The sequence below is a fragment of the Filicampus tigris genome, chromosome 13 (assembly GCF_054856515.1).
Source record: "Filicampus tigris isolate MCC_2025a chromosome 13, RoL_Ftig_1.0, whole genome shotgun sequence".
Taxonomy (NCBI): domain Eukaryota; kingdom Metazoa; phylum Chordata; class Actinopteri; order Syngnathiformes; family Syngnathidae; genus Filicampus; species Filicampus tigris.
In genome coordinates this window covers 12598738-12617089 of record NC_141229.1, presented here as the reverse complement: position 1 = coordinate 12617089, position 18352 = coordinate 12598738, and the positions used below count along the sequence as shown (strand labels likewise).

Sequence of the window (18352 nt, the reverse complement as noted above, 5' to 3'; positions counted from 1 at the left end):
TTATGAGGACAATGGCCGCGCCCCCTACCGTTCTATTGCACTTTAGAACTGATGTCATTTTTACATGCAAACCTATTATATAAGTGCCAATGTCAAGCTCCTCCCAGTGTCCCTTTAAGAGGCTGTATCAGAAAGAGTGCCTTTAAATCTATAACACTTATCAGTTTTGAGGACACTATTAGAGAGTTATTCATTCAGCCAGAAGCTTATTATTGTATCTAATTCTGCTACATGGGAAGCCATTTGGCCTGTACACCGTGTTCCCCTTTCTCCTTTGACAAGCATTATACAGGTTGTTAGCGGACCTCTGTGCTCCTAAGTGCTATTCTTTTTCTATTTGTCATCCACTTATGTGTGACAGAATGCATGAGAAAATTGAGAAGGTGGAATACATCGCAGTTTTCTATGATAGTTGAATGTATTTAATATTTGGGTTCCTGGCCTTGCTTTTTGACATGATCAGCAATATTGTATCGTATGTTACATCAGCCTCACTTTGAATTTTGGCAGACAAAATTAGGCAAAACGCAAAATCCTACAAGCATGAGGGAAAAATATCGGAACCATCTCAGTATGGTCAGAGCAGCTGTACACCAATGAAAAGTCCAAACACAATTATAAACAAATTATTAATTTGATATTTCTCTCACAATGCCAATACAAAAAGAAAACTATTTTACTTGTAAAGGCACAATTTTTATGTTTAAAGTCCACTTTGACCCATTTTGACATTTGATAAGCAATAGAAATACCCTAAATGCTTTTTTTTTTACCCTGAAATTAGGCAAATTCTCAAAGTGATGAAAAATACACCAAAATGAAAATATTTAAACATGTAGCATTTTGTTCCAAGTCAAATTTGATTTTAAATTTTAGATTTACCAGTGTGTGAATCTGGAAACAGAGAATGTTTGAGCCCAAACATACAATGCATGCATAGAAAAAGAACATTATGTAAGGGTTAAATAAAAAGGTCCCCTTGTGACCCAAAACCTCAACACGGTATAGAAGATTTTTCCTCACAGCTACTGCAAGTATGTAGCTAATAAATGACAGCAATTAGGTCCCCTTACAAGGGCAGAAACGTCAGTCAGCACCCTATCCACAGCATCCAAAGACGTCTTAGGTATAATAACTAATTTACACTGAATGGTGTGTAAATGTTTGCTGTCCTTATTATATGAAATGTGAGCAAAACCACAAACTTGGAGCCAGCCGCGCATAAGAAGCAGCCTCAGTGAAAACCTGATTTGATTTCCATTGATTGTACCACGAAGGAGGAAGGAAAACATGATGGTTGAAGTAATTCAAGATGACATTTAAGAACTTGGTCAGACTGGAAGCAGGTGCTAAATGGGAAGATTTTTTTTTTTTCTCCTATCATAGCCATCATAGTACCTGCAGCGCCAGTTTTGCCATTGGTACTGGGCGTTGTGGTGCTGTTCTCAAACTGCTCCAGCGGTATCTGATCCAGACTGTACTCTGGGTCTTCCATGTAGGCATTTCCTCCTGCGCCGGCCGCAATCAGCAAGGGAACCAGCTCATTGCCCTCCATCTGATAAAACAGCATCACCCAAATGATTTGGCATTTTCGTCTATTTACATGTGATGTGCTGTTGCACCCACAATTTTTGAGAACCTGAAAATCAGCCAATTCCGATTTTACAAAGATACTAGTTTGATTGACAGTGCCAATGAGGTATACATTTAACATGTTCATTTTTCTTGCACTGGTATATAACTATGCCCTGTGACTGGCTGGCGCACACTTGCGAGCCCAACGAGGATTATCAGATTAGGAAATGGAGGGACGGATGATATAGAGCGACTTTACTATTGAGATGTGGTTCTATGAATAATTTGCCCATCCTGGGGTTGTGTAACATGAGGTAACCAAAATCTTCCTGGATGAGGCAGTGCACTTGTACAACCCGTCAAAGTACAACAATAAACATAATGTTAAATTAACATTGTATTGGATGCTATTAGATCGTACCTAATGTGCCTATTTGGTGAAACTGATGTCAGGGGCTATTTTTTTCCCCAATTTGCCACATAGTGTTATGAGGGGTTATGTTCAAGACCATTATTAAGATATAAAACTTTTCACCACAATTAATGCGCTTTCAAAATTGTTAGTTTTGGGGCATATTGAGGCCCTTAAAGAGGCCATTAATTTGTCGGAATAATAACAATAACCAGAGTGATTCTAAAAGGAATAATAACCAGAGAATGCAATTCTCTACAAATTGCGTGTGAATGTTGAAGAGCTGCGGGTGAAGTGAAATGCTTTGGAATTAGTTGTGGAAATTGAGAAAGTAAAACTTAAAATTGGAATGGTTTGAATCAGTCAAGAAATGTGGAAGAGGAAATTATGAAAATATGTATTTATTTGGGAATTTTGTTGTGAAAATATGTGAATTTGGGGAAAGTGATAAATAGTTCCATTTGTGTCCTGAGTGGCAAAAACAAAGACTTCATGTGTATGAGAATTTTTCGGGGGGTTAAAATGTGTAAATTTGGGGAATATTTGTGATATATATATTCTCAATGATGTAAACAATTAATAGTTGGAATGGTTCTATTTGCTAAAGAAATATGACAGGGGAAGGTAAATATGTAAAATATCTGTATAAATTTGGGAATGTGGAAGATGAGGACAATCAAAAAAAGGGGGGAGAGGAGGGGAATAACATCCTTCTCACAAGAATTGAAGTGTCCTCAAGGCTGATATTACTTTTCCTCTTTTCGGTAAGCTTATGGAAATGTTCATGCAAATCATCAGCAAATGTGACTGCACATGACGTGGCGTCACCTTAAAGATGAAGGTAGCACCCCCTCCTCCGCCACCCCCTCCAGACCATTCTGTGTCAGCCTCCCCCCTGGTGTCGATCACAGACGACTCCCCCAGGCAGATCTTCTGGGTTTGGGAATTTCTCTGAATCAAAAGAGGAGAGGATATTCATTTGAATCCAAGTCATCCTCTTGCCTTTTTCCCCTCAAACATATTCATTTGACTGCTAGCCACACTCACCCCCGGGCACGCGTCTTCTCCCTGATGGCCCACTAAGATGTAAAGTAATTCCCCTTTCTCCAGAGGGAACACAGCCGATATGAAGATGCCATGGTTGCGCTTGTTGTGATTTTTGGCTCCTTTCCCTCCTGCAGCGCCGTAAGCCGAGATCCTAAATGAGGGGATGATGCAGACAATTTATGCCTCCAGTGGGAAGTGGCGGAAAATAAACTACAGTGATGCACTGAGATACGTGTTTTTTTGTTCTTTGGCCACACTAACTGATCAAAACATTTGTATCCCAAATTATCTTTTGTCTTTGAAATGGAAATAACATGAATCCATTTCAACTTCACGAAAAAAGGTTTTCTATTGTGTTAAAAATATCACTCTATAATATTGCACTTTATAAAAACATACAGTTAATGGCAATTAAATAGAATGTAAATAAACCATTTTTTACACTTTTTTTGCTTCAGTTCAATTCATTGTGCTGCTCTTTCTAGTGTATGTGCCTTGGCCACTGCGGATAGTATAACACACATATACGGATGGATGTGCAGTACACGGAGACAGTCCGAGCTCCTGAGTGACACATAGTAATATTAGTCGTTCTTCCCAGAGGATAAATAATACATGCCTGTGAGTATCGTTGTATGCTCTGTCTGCATATGTTGCTACCGTTTGTGTTCAAATATGTATGGCGTTCGACTGTTAACCCATTTCGTGAAATGTTTACCTCTGACAGTGTCAATAAAACTCAATTTTTTTTGTTTAAAAGCTAATAACCATAACTCATTTGCTCATCTAGCGGCTTGTGTGGTGTTGTGGTTGAGGAAACACAATTCAGTCTGCCCAATCAGAAGTTGATGTTATTATAGTTTCCGGGCACAGGATGTACTCTCCCGCATTTATTAGTACTATTCATCGTGGTGACCTGTCATTTGAGACGCATATGGAGCGACATGATAAGCTCATTAGAGATCTCGGAATTTCACATTCATAGTAGGGTCTTATATTCCCGCACGTTCATGTCCATGTTGCAAGACAAAGCCTGTTATTAGAGCCCAAGCCCTCTTGAGCCACGACACGCATTTCACATTTGAAAACTCTCATGACACACCACCAAACAAAAATCTCCACTCACCGCAAATAAGTGAACTTGTGAATAGTGAATTAATCATAATTTGTGTGGGTTGCTGTATCTAAATACATTTAGAAGGTTTTATGCCAGTTTGCCCAAGTGCAAAATTGTGTTGAACCATTCAAAGTTGAACAGTACAGTGGATCCCTGCATATTTGCAGAGCGGCATTCGCAAATTCACTTATTTGCTGATTTTACAGGGGAACTAATACCGTGTTATTTGCATTTTGTTTTACCTGATCCCCCAAACATATCTCATTGTTCTCCCTGTCACTATAAGTCACTGACATACATAAATAAATGAACACGAGTGCCAAGGCACCCTGCATTGGAATCACTGTACTGTATTAGAGCATAACGCGCCACTGACTTACAGGTATCTGTTGGTGGCAGGGACCCTCCACATTTGCACCCCTTTCAAGGCTCCTTCCTTCCCCACGGTCACGTTGACATTTTTGTTCCTGTAGGTGCTGTCGCACTGGGCCTGGGTCGGCCCGTAGGGACCGCTGGCACCGCACGAGTTAAAAAACCACGCCCTCAGAGACACTTCTAGAAGACGTTAGAGAGGGACAGAGAAGAAAGTTCCGCTCTGTGGTTTTTAAATATTCCACGAGGCACTTGGAATATGGATGCTAATGCAGAATGGATTAAAAGTTCCTTTGGAGGCTTCGTGCATCAAGAGACACGGCAGCTAAACAATCCATTACACGATAATAAGATTTGTCATTCATAATGGATTAGAAATGACGCGGCAAGAGGTTTGGGAAAAATCACCTGAAAATAAAGGCTCCGCGAGGGGACTAAAGAAATCCCTCAGGTCGGCCATCGGCAGGATAGAGTTGAGATCTGAGATGAGATAGGAAGGAAAGGTGTCGTTAAAGGTGAATAATGACATATTCAATCTTTTTTTCCCCCAAAAGAAAATGGGAACATTAAATTGAATGACTCTGCCCTTGCAGCTGCAGGAGGTCAAAATATTAGAAACAGCTTTCTGTAGGAGTTCACCTCTGCGCCAAACTGAATGGAAATGGACTGATGAGCTGGTGGCTACACATGTCCACCATCAAAATTACAATCCTATGAGGCAGTGGTTCTCAAACTGGGCCAATTATTATTCCAAAAAATATCATTTAAAAATAGTGCATAAGCCTACCTATATACAGTATGGGGATTGATGCATCATGTAGAGTTGAACAGATGAGACAAGGCGATCTTGGCAAAAATATTTACCCTTGGAAGCAAGTACCTCGCGGGAAAAGTTTTCAAAATGGATAAATCACAGTTTTTGTAACGTGCAAGTAGGCACTATGTCTTTGAAAATGTGTGGCAACATTGACTTTGTATTTGCCTTCCACCGGGCTGCTTTCTTGTCATAAGCGAAAAAATGTGACAATGATTCTGCTCACATTGTTTGACTGCTCGTAGGAGTACAATTAGCAAGTCACTTTTGATGAAATAAAATGTTGCTCATTGCTCAGAAAAGTCACTTAATATAGCAACCAAATGGGAAGTTGGCAACACTTAATTTGCGTGTTTTAAAATAGCTTCTCCCCGTTTGCAGCCATGCTGTTAGTGGAAGCAGTGCACGTCAGTTAGCAATCATTGAAAAATACTGAATTTAATTCTGTTGAATTCGGTTAAGTTCCTTTCTACGAAACAGCACCAATATCTTGGCTGAAATGTCAAACAAATGGTACTTAAAAGTGGCATTAAGATTATGAGGGGATCCATGGAAAAATGTCACCCGTGTAAGGGGTTCCTGGACCTAAAAAGTTTGAGAACCCCTGCTATTAGGTGCTTTGATCGAGTAATCAAAAAGGGTCATGATAAAAAAGGGAGGTTTTGAATGAGTTCATTTTTTTCACCTGTGTCAAAGCAGGTTGCACCGAGAGCAATGTCATCCAGGGCGACATCAGCATGGGAGCCTTGGAGCCAAACAGCCGTGGCCTTAACACGGAACCTGCACAAAAGTTTACAAGAGCCACTTAGAACCATGCACTCACTTCTGTTTTCTTCCCATTAAAATGTAAATGTTACAAGGCCATCCAGGCTTTACATCTTCAAAAGATAATACAAATGTTTTGTTTTTATAAGGAGAAAGCATCTTTCTTGTTTCGTGGCATACTCTATAAATCTGACATCTGTCATTATTATATCAATGGAAGGAATTACTACGCTTTCAACAAAATACAAAGACGAAAGCGGGGGCCCTAAAATGGAACCCTGTGGAACTCCATAAGTCAACAGTGCAGAGAGGGACTCAGAACTACTGTACCAAGGCTTACACCCATAGTTCTGTCCGTCCGGTCGAATCCGTACCAATAAAGGGCATCATCACTAATGCCCACAAGGTGCAGTAGCCTAACCACAAAGTTATTACAGTCTCCTGCATCATCAAATGGTGCAGTCAAGTCCAGCAGGATAAAACACACGTTGTTCTCAGTCATTTGCTGGGAAGATGTTATTAAAAACTCTTAAGAAAGCTGATTCATTGTTTCAAAACCAGATTGGAAGGCCTCCAGGACATCATGCGCATCCAGAAATGACTTTAACCAGCATACATAACTTTTTTTTTTTTTCTTTTTTTACTAAAGGTTAGCTTGGAGATGCACCTAAAATTGTCTAGTACACTAAGATTGAGGCAAGTTTCCCTAAGTAGGGGTTGCACTGCAGCATTTTTAAAACTTTGGGGGTGAAGACCAGAAGACAGACTGCCGTTCATGATATCCAGAACTGACTTTTCTATACTAGAGAAAACGGGGTCAGAGGGGTCAATTGCAGGGGATGAAATAAAATCCCCAACTGTGTAAGCTATACCAAAGAAAACAATACAGCATGCTATTGCAAATTTCAGGGGATAACTGTGCAAACAGTCTAAGGATTATTAAGAACAGAGTCAATGGTTTTAAATAGCATAGAACCTGCGTTCAGCATTGCAGCACTCAGTACCGGAAAAAATAACTGCTAACAGCACTGGCATATTATCAGAAATCATATTTTAAGATAGGAAAAGGTTTGTGTGTGTGATCAGAAACACATTGCGTCAAATTAAGAGTCAATAAGGTTTCATAAGTCTTTGCCAACTGTTCATCAGGACATCACATGTGAATAATAAAATCCCCAACAAACAGGACATGATCGTACACAAGCATAATTTCAGTCGGAAAATCAGAAAAGTGCTATTTGGCAGCGGCGTGTCAGCCAGAATTTCAGCATCATCAGTCGACTGTTGCAATTCCTGCGGTGACGCGCACGAAAGAGCCAAAATCCAGTAAAGGTGAGTGGGGATCCTGGTCAGGATGGGGGAAGTTATTTCACTATAATGCCTATTTATCCCCAATGCAGAAGCGGATATATGAATGTGCAAAGTGTCAAATCTTTAAAGATGGGTTAGAGCAGCACAAGGCTGGTGACATCCTCTCCACTGTAAGAAGATGGAATTGAGGCTACATTTTTGCTAAAAAAAAAAAAAAAAAAAAAAAAAAGAAATTGCCTGATCCGATGAGACTTGATTTCCGCTGCAGACTTAAGGTAGAATTTGGTGGGAAAAGAGCATGAAATGATGGATCCATAATGATTGGTATCTAGCTTAGGTGGTGTTTCATCAGACTACTGCGTTTGCTTTTGTTTTAACTTTTACAAGAAGGAACACTGACTTCAGCAGCATTTAATTGCACAATCCAGAGAGGGAGACCTAACATTTCTGACTTCCATCTTTTTTTAAATGCAGTTTAAGTACCAAACGGTAGTTGCGAGAAAAAAACAGCGGTTGGCTCGCATTTGGCACCTGGGCCGAAGTGGGGGCCGATGTCACATCTTAACACCCCAACTATCAAATGGAATTTGAAACCATCAGTGCTATACAAAAATACAACATAACAGCATGCAAATGCGCAACATGCTAGAGCAGTTCAGAATGTATATTTGTCTAATAGCATGACAAAAACATAGTTAAATAAAATGCATCTTACACAACCAGAGATGATGATTTAATATATTCATGTGTGCAGTTTGTTTCAGAAATGTTTTGCGATTTGAACTCGGCTAGCTTTGACCAATCAACCGGAGGATGGAAAAATGCTGACTTTATTGTGGGCCAGCTAACTGGCTCTATGAGGCAAATTTGAAATTGGATAGATTTAAAAAAAAAAAAAAAATACAATTCTGAATCATTTTCCAAATACGTCTGTTTATTTTACTCATTTGCTATCTTGTGCATTTAATATGAGTAGGTAAACAAGACACAAAATCCAATCGTGCCAGCGTGTTTTTTTTTATAATAAATAAAGTGTCTGGTGTATGAATATGCTGAAAATAAAATACCCATTATGAAGGTCTGTCAGCTGCAGGACAACATCCTCCCAGTCATCCTTCCACTGACCATGTCCCTCCCAGATCAGCGGTGCTGTGGAGGTCCCATTCTCCTCTATAGCCACTGACAGGGAGCCATTGAAGGAGCCAAACAGATAAAAAGAAAAACGCATCTGCACAAAGAAATGTCATTTCAAAACAAGGAGTTGGCATGTATGACAAGGCAGTAAAAGTCTGAATAGCATACCTGGCAAGTTCTATTAGCGACAGTAGGAGGGAAAAAGTGACTCTGAACGGATGCCTCTGGCAGGGTATGCGTTTCCCTGATCTCCAGAAACAAAAAGTGTCCTGGGGGTAGAGAATAAACATAACAACTTCAAGGCTCGAAATAAGCGGTTTTGCATCCCAGTTTGGGAGTCAAAACTCATATTTTGCACACACAAATCCCTCCACCGCGATAAGGTGACAGCTCAAGGAGGGGACAAATGTATCCATCCATCCATTTTCTATATGGCTTTTTCTATTGAGGCTTTCAGAGAGATTGGAGCCAAGCCCAGCTGACTTCTGCTGAATGGCAGAACACACACCGCACTGACTGCCAGTCAATCACACATTGATTAAGAATGGGGCACAGACCGCAAATCAAGTCAGCTGTATGAAGCGCTATACTGTACTGTCAATGGATCAAACGGATGCCTCCGAGCAGCAACTGAGCGCGCATCTTGCTCAACCGATCCGTTCCACTCTAGTGATGGGACGATCACATTTTGGGGTGCAAAGTACATTGGAATAGTCACAGCGCGGCAGTGCATTTAAAAAAAAAAGAAATCTGGATGGATTTGACTCACTGCAAAAAAAAACATGTTGAAGTAATCATTGGAATGTTATCCTGCTTGCTTGCAAGGACGTAGATAGTAGATGGATTGGCCATTTGAAATGAAACATGTAGGACAGTGCACGGGAGATTTGTTTGAGGGTTGCAGGCAGTAAATAAATGGAATAAGTGGCGGTGGAATAGTCTCGACAGTGCACCTCGCAAGGCAAACAATATGAAACATATTAGATATCCATTTCAAGGTCTTGTGAGGGAAAACGGACCGTAAATCACAGGCATAGAGAAAGCCATCCGCTGAGCAAACGTCTCGAGTGACTTTTTTCTCTCCGGCGTATGGCAGGCTTGAGCCTGTTGTCTCCATCCTGAGTTCCACTCCCTCCCCTGTGTGCGCGTGTGTGTAATTGCATCTTTGGACGCGGGCATGCCGGAGCCAGCCGGCAGCTGCATCTCATCCAGCAAATTAACAGCTGCCTATTCTTAAGATGGTCTTGGACTGCACCGCACTACCAGCTCGACAACACTCATTGTCAAGTTCTTTACATCCGGTCAGTGAATATTTTAGTGTGCATCTTATACTTATCCCGCCCTGTTTAGCAATTTTGTTCTTTACTTTCAGGCCAGGGATATTGGACAATGAAATGGAAAAAGAGCAAGTACTCTGAGTGAAAAATGTCTCATGCCAGGAAGCTGGAAAAAGGAGTTCCTTGTGTCAGCGTGCCCCTTACGCGCGTTGCTTACCGGGCGTACTACTCAAGGTGAGGCCCTGCATGTCTTCCCTCTGCAGCAGCTCCTCACCGGCCACCCTCCTCCAAGCCGATTGCTGCTTGGACACAGACCAGCCGCAAGCGTCGCGCTCAAATGAGCAGTGTGTGCCAAATGGCATTGAACCTGAGCAATAGAACACATTGTCATTAGAGCTCATTGAAACGGGAGACCGCAGCTGCTACCAAGACCTTCCTCCCTCGGAATCCTAATTTCCCAGCGGAAGGCGATGAGTGCGTTGTAAATTTAGAATTAGGACACAAGTTAATGCTTCAGGGATGCTGTTGTTGATATGGCTATTGTAATTGTCATCAGTTTTTACGACTGTGTTTATACCTCGCCACAATGGAATTAAAGCAATCAAGATGTGGCTGTACGTGATGGTTTTCAGCTTCAGCTGAAGACATCGCCGTGGGTTGTAGACCTCAGGCACTCATTGACTACATCCGAGGATTACAATTTGTGTTTAAGTAAAAATGGCGGAATTCCTAAGTATGCTATTTCTGTGAAAACTCTTAAACCAACGCTGAATATCTACAATTCAACCGCTTACGAATTTTGTTTCATTTCCACTGTGGTTCTGTATAAGAGCACAAGATTATAAGATGGCATTGTCCAAATATTAACTGGAAGTACACACCAAAAAAAACAAAAAAACAATAGCAGCCGCTCAATTCTATTTTCACTCATTCCTCACATTATTCTGAAGGGTAAACAGTAAAATTCAATTGAATCCAAACAGTTTTTCATTTACATGGGTAATAATGACAAAGCATTTGTTTTTGAGTGTTGCATGGAAGTGCAAAACATGGCACAATGCCCGAGTATCAAAAGACTACCAGTTTCACTCTAGAAGCAGATGGAACTTTTTTTTCTGTTCTTGATTGTATCATTCATTTTGGCGATGGGTCTCGTTTAGTGGGAGGAAGGAGCTTGAGCTCCTGCTCCCAAAAATGTCCGTGCACATGTCTGGAGTTGGTGCGTTACAAATGCATGCTATATATTCCAAAAATTACGAGCTTATTCCTCCTAATTAAGTCATACATTTTTGCTCTTTGACTTTGAAACTCACCGAACACAGGCTATGCTGATGTGTGTCGTTTAAATGAATGGAAGTTTAGTATGGAAAAAAAAATTGGGGGATACATATTTCCATGCTTGACTCTCATCAGTCACATTAGTCGCTCCTGACATTAGGATGGAGATGATTCAAATGGAGTGTCTGGAGACTAGTTTTAAACTTTAAATATTTATTTGACACAAATTCTGCTGCGGGATATAGAGACCCTTGGCTGTCTGAATGATCGGCTGGTTCTGATCAAAGGCTGAACAATTTAACACTGCTCATAAATATGTTATGAAAATGCATTACTGTCAAATCAATCCTTACCGCAGATGAAGCCCTCATCCTCTCCTAAAGGGCAGTCTGTGTGGAAATCGCACACATGATTTCGGTCAATGCAAGAGTCCGAATGTTCACAGTAGAAATTATCGCCACAGTCCACGTCCGGTGGGATGACCTCACCCTCTTTGTCTTAGCCAGGAAACAAAACAGAAAATCATGCATCCATGTTAGACAGAAAGAAATCCTCCATGATTAACGATTCATGTGTCTTTCTGTTCTATATGGTCAAACATGTTAAGCATAAGTGGATTGCTTCCACTTTATTTTACGAAAGAGGATTAGGGCAGGTGGGGGGGAAATAGGTTGGCAAGATTCTCACTTTTATGTCAGAATTTTGACTTAAGTGTGAATGCTGACTTTATTCTCAGAATTCTAACTTTAACATCAGAATTGTTCTTTAAAGTCGAAATTGTTCGTTAAAGTCAGAAGTCGCTGAGGTACGCTGTCTAGCTCACCCACAACCTTAATGTGGATAAGCGCTATAGAAAAGGAAGTCTATGAACTCACCCGATTGACAGTCTGTGAAGTGCAGCGAGTCGAGGGCCACAGTTGATCCTCCCTGCAAACATCCAGTGTAACTCAGAGTCACCTGAAATGGCTCGTCCACTGGGCCTATTCCTGTCTCTACAGCTTTCCACTCTGTCCTGCAGAATAATTCAGCTTTTAATGACAGAGCATAAAATCACAACAAAATCCAGGATGTAGTGAAAAAGGTAAGTAAGTAGTGAAAATAAAGCATTAAACGGTGGTAATACTGATAAGATAAAATAACATGAAATGGTAATGTAACTATGATATCAACAGTGCTACGTTTTTCTTTTTTTCTTAAATTGTACAACAATTCACTGGAGCTGGCAGTGCACGCACAAGGGACTGAGGCAATAATTAGTTATTTATTCCAAGCACATTGGGTTGAGGATTTGACCCAGACGCTGGGTGAAGATTTGGATCGAACAATGTTTAAAAATTACCCATATCTTTTTGAGTTCAAGCGAGGTAGGAAAAAACAATAAACCTGAATAGGTTTGATTGGAGGCCAGAAGCAGCCTTGTGCAGAGCTCGTCACAACCGTGCGTGCACGGTATGACGCTACTTGCTGCTCGGAATAAGAAAATCTGCAGCGATTTGAGTAAGAGCAGTTTGGGGATAAACAAGTTGAAATAGTCACAACATTAGGCTTACTAACTAGACTGAATGTGTCACGATCCTGTTATCTGTCTGTTTGCTGTGTTGTGTTTTTTGTTTCCTCAGTCGTGTGGATCAGCGGGGACTCCTGCACACACCTGAGTCGCTCCATGGCAATCAGCCAGGTGATAGATACCAGCTGGACAATTGCCTACTCAACCGCATTTATCTGTATCCAGTATTTTGATCATCAAGTGCTAGATTGTGTTGTCTTGTTGGTATTATGGCTTTTTCTTCCTTTGTTTTCAAACGCATATGTAAGTGGTTTTCTCTCAGGCTTGCTTGTTTCCTTCTAAATGTGTTTTGTGTTCTGTTTTGTCTGTTATTTCCAGTTAGTCTGTCTTTCCTGACTTGCGCAGTTAAGATTGTTATCTTCGTTTTGCTAGCTTTCATACTCGTGCAGTTATTTGGACTTTAGTGACATCTATCTGCTGTTGTGACTCCGTCGATCCATTTTAGTCCTTTTCTCCATTGTGTATTTTTTTACATCACCACTTGTTGTTCTTTTCTGCTTGTATTTGGTGGTTGTTGCTTGTAAGGCATGGTGTGCTGTTACTTGCTGCTACAAATTGGACAGTCTAGATAGATTTAGTTGAGGGCCGCTTGGAGGAAAACGAGGCAGAATAGTTTTGATAGGATATGATGGGACATTTGCATGATATGTTTTGAGGCCTACTGAGCTCAGAAGTAAGCATCAATATGTATACATCAGTAGATCAAATTTTCGACACCCTTAAAACTGCTGGGTCAAAAATAACCTAATTCTGGTAAAAAAAAAAAATTTAAAAATGGACCGACCCACTGCTTGGGTCAATTTGAACTTTCTGGGTTGTTTTGTACAAAATAATGCTTTTTGAGTGGGGGTCACAAAACCACCCCCAAAAATGTAATTGTTTTGATACGGATATGTTATTTTTGACCCAGATGTTTTAAAAGTGTAGTATTCTAAGTTGTCAAATAGGTGGAAATTTTTCACAGGAATTCATGGGAATCTAGGGACAAATTTCTGTCAGTTAAAACTGAAACCAACTGAATACTTCTGTCCCTTTGCTTCCCTAGTTTCCCATACTAACAATTATGAATGGAGTAAAGGGAAGAGCACTAAAAATGGGTGTACAATCATAGTCAAATGTGCAGTTTTCATGCCACACTTAGGTGAGGGCTACATACTGTATGCAACAGTGTAATGTAACCCTAAAACTAAATAGACAGGTTGACATGGGGTGTTTCTGCTTGCACATAGGGATTGTTGATTCCAGCAAAGCAGACGCTGACCTCACCCTTGTACAAACGTACTGTATTGCATATGCCCATCCACTCTTCTTATGTCCAGAGAGATTATATAAATTTATTTCCAGAGACCACATCGGGAGAAAGGAATGCTTTTATCTGCATTAGAGATGGCAGCACCATGGCATTAAATCAATAACAAATACCTGTTCTAATTTCCCAAACAATGCTCCTGGCTTTTCCCCCACATGGCATTCTGTTGCACACTGCCGTGAGGAACATTGGTCCTCATCAACTTGAGAACCACAAAGGGGAAAGGCATTACTCTCTGTGCTCTTGTTGGACCTGAAATGGCCTTCTACTGCATTCAATCCAAATTTAGATTCCCTTTACAGGGTGCACTTCAAATTGCAACGCACTAATTCACTCACACACTAATTAAATGGGCAAGTTGGAGAGAATAGACTACTCTGACCAGTAGGGGTGGGCGATATGACGATATTAGATCGTTAAGCGGTTTAACGTGCTCACGATCTCATAAACCTGAAAGATCGTTTTATCGTCTACAAGGCACATTCTAGTTTAGCTCGATGCCGCTGACGCGTACACCCGACCAACCAATCACAGCATGCACAGTGCACGGTGTGCCCATATCGCCCACCCCTACTGACCAGCTACAATAGTATGACCACTTCCAGAATATACTGATACCCAATATAAGAACTGTATCAGATATTCTGCTCTTTCAAGCTTAGTTTTTATCGATTATTGTGGTTGCAGCGGTGGTGAGCAGTTAAGGCAGATTCAAAACTTCCAATGGTCACAGAACAACTCCTTTAAAAAGATTGTATTGTGTGCTTTCTGACCTGGGATCCTCTCTTCTATCAGGCTTGAACACGACGATGTCAACAAATGAACTCGAGTAAAGTTGCTTGATCAGGACTGTGAGGTTCCCCGCCGACGGTGATGTCTCATACAGGGCCAGATGCAAAACACACCGGCGCTCACTTTTTGGCATGATCGGGCTGGTTAAATGGTATTCGCATCTCCGAGAAGTCTCGGCACCAAGGGAGGGGCTTAGGAGAAGAAAGTGACCTTAAAGTAAAAACAAAGTTTGACATTAAATAGAGCTGTTTCATAACAACGTCACCGAAACGGTTTTATAGGAGCTTGGTAAAAACAGCGGACTTGGATATCAAAGAAAAAGGACCCTGATTAAAAACGGCAAACTCTTCCACTATAAATATTTGATGACGTGAAGCATGAAAAGTATGAGACTCTCACCATCAGAGCTCCCCTCTGAGTGGTCCGCCTCAGGCATCAAACCTGCTCGCTCGGTTTGCCGTGCAGACACCGCCGACCAGTCGCTTTGCTGGCTATGATTTGATAAAGTCCAGAGACACGGTGACTCGAAATCACAGGAGAAAACTGCAAGATAGGAATCGCGTATAATTCAAATATGTGGGAGTGTAATTCAAAACCAGAATGGAACTCATGAGGACAATTACAGTGATTAGTGGAAGTGTTCCCCTTCAAGCCAAAACCCACAGAATGTCTTTTGTCTTTCATTACGCGCATTACCAAATCCTGCATCGTTTTAACACGCTTATACCGCATTGCTGCATGTATGCACAAATACTCAAACATGATGATTGCCAAGGTAGGGTAAATCGTCAGAAAAGAGGGGAAAAGCTTTTTTAGAATCATCAATTCAAGGCTGCAAACTAATTTACAGGAGTCATTTTACTTGCAGGTAATGTATGGCATGTTACTGAATTACCAACTAAGGTATTAGAACTTCCCTTGGGTCATGCTCTTAAATTCCACTGGATCAAATCAGACAATCTAACAGATAGACGGGAACTCTGTTCACGTTGAATGATTGTGTGTGTGTGCCATGTCAGTACGTTGAAAAACAAGCCGGTCATGTGACGGGTCGAGAGGAAACTGGCACTTCAGTTAATTTGGCAACTGGATTCCCTGAGGGGATAATCAGAGCATAAGGTCCATTATTAGCGTTATCTCTCTTTTAAAAAATGGACTTCATTTCCTCCCATCATGATTTAATTACAGCCAATGCTTTTCTCACAAAGGACTGAAAAAGAGTCAGGTTTCTTCATCTGTGCGGAACTGCTTTATTGCCTTCTGATGCAAGAGGCTTATGTGAAGATTTTTATTTTATCATCTTCTTTGAAAGGAATAATGTCTTTAGCAGTTTTCAATAAGAACTAGAGTCTAGAACGAGATTCATGCATTATTCACCACCATGTGTCCCACCATGCTCCCTCGAAATGTTTATGACAAAATGTATATGGACCATAAGGACAACAACAAACAAAACCCACTAGTTCCAATAAAGTGATCTTAAATAAAACTGTGAACTGTCTTTGGAATGACGTCTAATCCAATGTTTCCCAACATGTATTCAGCCAAGGCACATTTTTTACATGACAAAAATCAAACAGCACACCACCAAACTAAAATGTCACAAAAAGTGTACCGACTGCCCTCTATAGGAGAGCATTTAAATAAATTATTTGTAATATAGCTATGTGTAACTTTCAGTCCAATTATGTGGAATTTCCCACAGAACAATAATGTGCCACAGCACAGTGCTTGGTTGTGGTGGAGCATTTTTTCCCCCTTACTCTCAAATGCAACAAAGGCCCGGTAGTCAGACGTCTCTAAAAGAGCATCTCTGAGTGATTATTCTGTGGTGTGATGGGTGTGTTAAGAGTGATTTCTCCTCTCTAACCTGCTTGGAATAAACAAAGTAGCAGAGGACGACAATCAGAAACATTACACCTGCCATTATTTTACAATTGAAAATAAGTTACGATACTCTGCCATAATACAATTATATTAATATTATTATTATTATTATTAATTTTTGTTAACATTTAAAGCGGAAGTCAACCGCCGTGATTGGTCGTTGGAGCAGTTGTGATGTCATTTTCAGTCGACAGAAGACAAAATGGCTGCCCCCAGAGATGGCTAAAAACGAGTGGATGAACACTTATTCCACAAACGCAATATTTATCAGAAGGCCCTGTTTCAACTAGTGGGATTGCATAGAATATATTCTTGAAAAAAAAATGTTTGCGTTGACTTCCACTTTAAAGAATATATTTACAATTGATCCGTACATAAACTGTAAAAGAATCCATCTTTAGTACAAAACATCAAATTTTTGCAGTCAATATCACTCAATATTATTACTTTCATACCATAGCAAACAATCGATATGGCCGAGAAGTCATTGTTTATCATACAGTACAATACACAGTCATGGTTTCATGAAATAAAATGCAAACATACACCAATCTTTCCCAACACATGTATAATCCAAGCTGAATCAAAGCGAAGTAAAAAGCAACGTTCAAAATTGTAGAGAATTGTGAGATATTTGTGTCGTTGTGCTTTTTAGATTGATTTGAATGAACGAGCCATCCATCGCAGTATGCAAAATGGCCTTGGCCTTTCGTGACAATTGATCACTCCGATTGGCTTTTATAGCAAATCAGTGCATGAGATGCGCGTAAACTATGAGATAAGTCACAAAAGCAAAGAAAATGGCATTACAGAATTAGTATGCAGTATTAAGATCAGCAAAAGGTTACTTTGTACATATAAACCTTTTCTTATTTGTATAATGAAGGTTGCAATGCAAGGTTCTTTATATTTGTGTTTCATGAAAAGCCAAATCCTTAACTATGACAAGCAACAACAGTCAAACTAATCCAATTCTTTTGTGAGTCCGCCCATCCCCATGTGTACAACTCTTACATTGACTGTCTTCTTGTGACTCGGAGTGACGAGGAAGCAGCTGATCAGACATGTTGTCTTTTACAAAACTGTCCAGAAGAGCGTGGCAGTGACTGCAGACTGGGGAGAGAGAGAGCAAACAAGGAGGTTAGCGCTCTTTCTAAGTCATCATGGCTAAACTTTATGTGAAAGAAAGCATACATGAGCGCATGGTCCTTTGCATAGTTGGACTTCATTTGTTACGAAACCACATTTGGTAACATAAATTAACGGCTCAGCGCACTATGACCCTGTAGCTCAAGGGTTAAATGACACCAGTTCCATGCATGCATGCTCAAACTTGAACAGAAACTTAACAGTCCGAACTGTCAGATACGATAATGAATTTGTGATCATTACAGACAAGTCAGTGCTGCGGCTCACCAGGGAGAAAAAAACATCACCAGAGGCCATTTGCTCACATGATCACCTTCAACTTGCCTGACAGTCGGTCAATGGACTGTGTATTTCAATTCAAGTGGATAAGGTTTGAAGTCAAAAGTTTCAAAAGAACGGAATTAACATGAGATGAAATTAATCTAATTCATTTGAAATGTTTGAAAAAAAAATCTTTAATTGTAGTGGAAAAACATGTCCTGGAAACACCGACAAGCTTAATCTGTGCCGTGTCCTGAAGTCATTGTGGATTTTTTTGGGGGGGCC

At 40.5% G+C, this 18352-nt stretch overlaps 1 protein-coding gene across 1 annotated transcript in view; it reads right to left on the bottom strand.

Annotated features, from left to right (window-relative positions):
- ltk (leukocyte receptor tyrosine kinase) overlaps window positions 1-18352 on the bottom strand; it is a 63432-nt gene that overhangs the window by 27330 nt on the left and 17750 nt on the right. The window contains exons 2-15 of the mRNA XM_086049127.1: window positions 17672-17770; window positions 15170-15313; window positions 14752-14980; window positions 11978-12114; window positions 11456-11599; window positions 10042-10191; window positions 8716-8816; window positions 8481-8641; window positions 6023-6117; window positions 4932-5003; window positions 4532-4706; window positions 3035-3185; window positions 2816-2938; window positions 1399-1555 (exon numbers count right to left, since the gene is read on the bottom strand). Coding sequence (XP_085905253.1) covers window positions 1399-1555; window positions 2816-2938; window positions 3035-3185; window positions 4532-4706; window positions 4932-5003; window positions 6023-6117; window positions 8481-8641; window positions 8716-8816; window positions 10042-10191; window positions 11456-11599; window positions 11978-12114; window positions 14752-14980; window positions 15170-15313; window positions 17672-17770 — 1938 coding nt within the window. The remainder of the gene's footprint in view (window positions 1-1398; window positions 1556-2815; window positions 2939-3034; window positions 3186-4531; window positions 4707-4931; window positions 5004-6022; window positions 6118-8480; window positions 8642-8715; window positions 8817-10041; window positions 10192-11455; window positions 11600-11977; window positions 12115-14751; window positions 14981-15169; window positions 15314-17671; window positions 17771-18352) is intronic.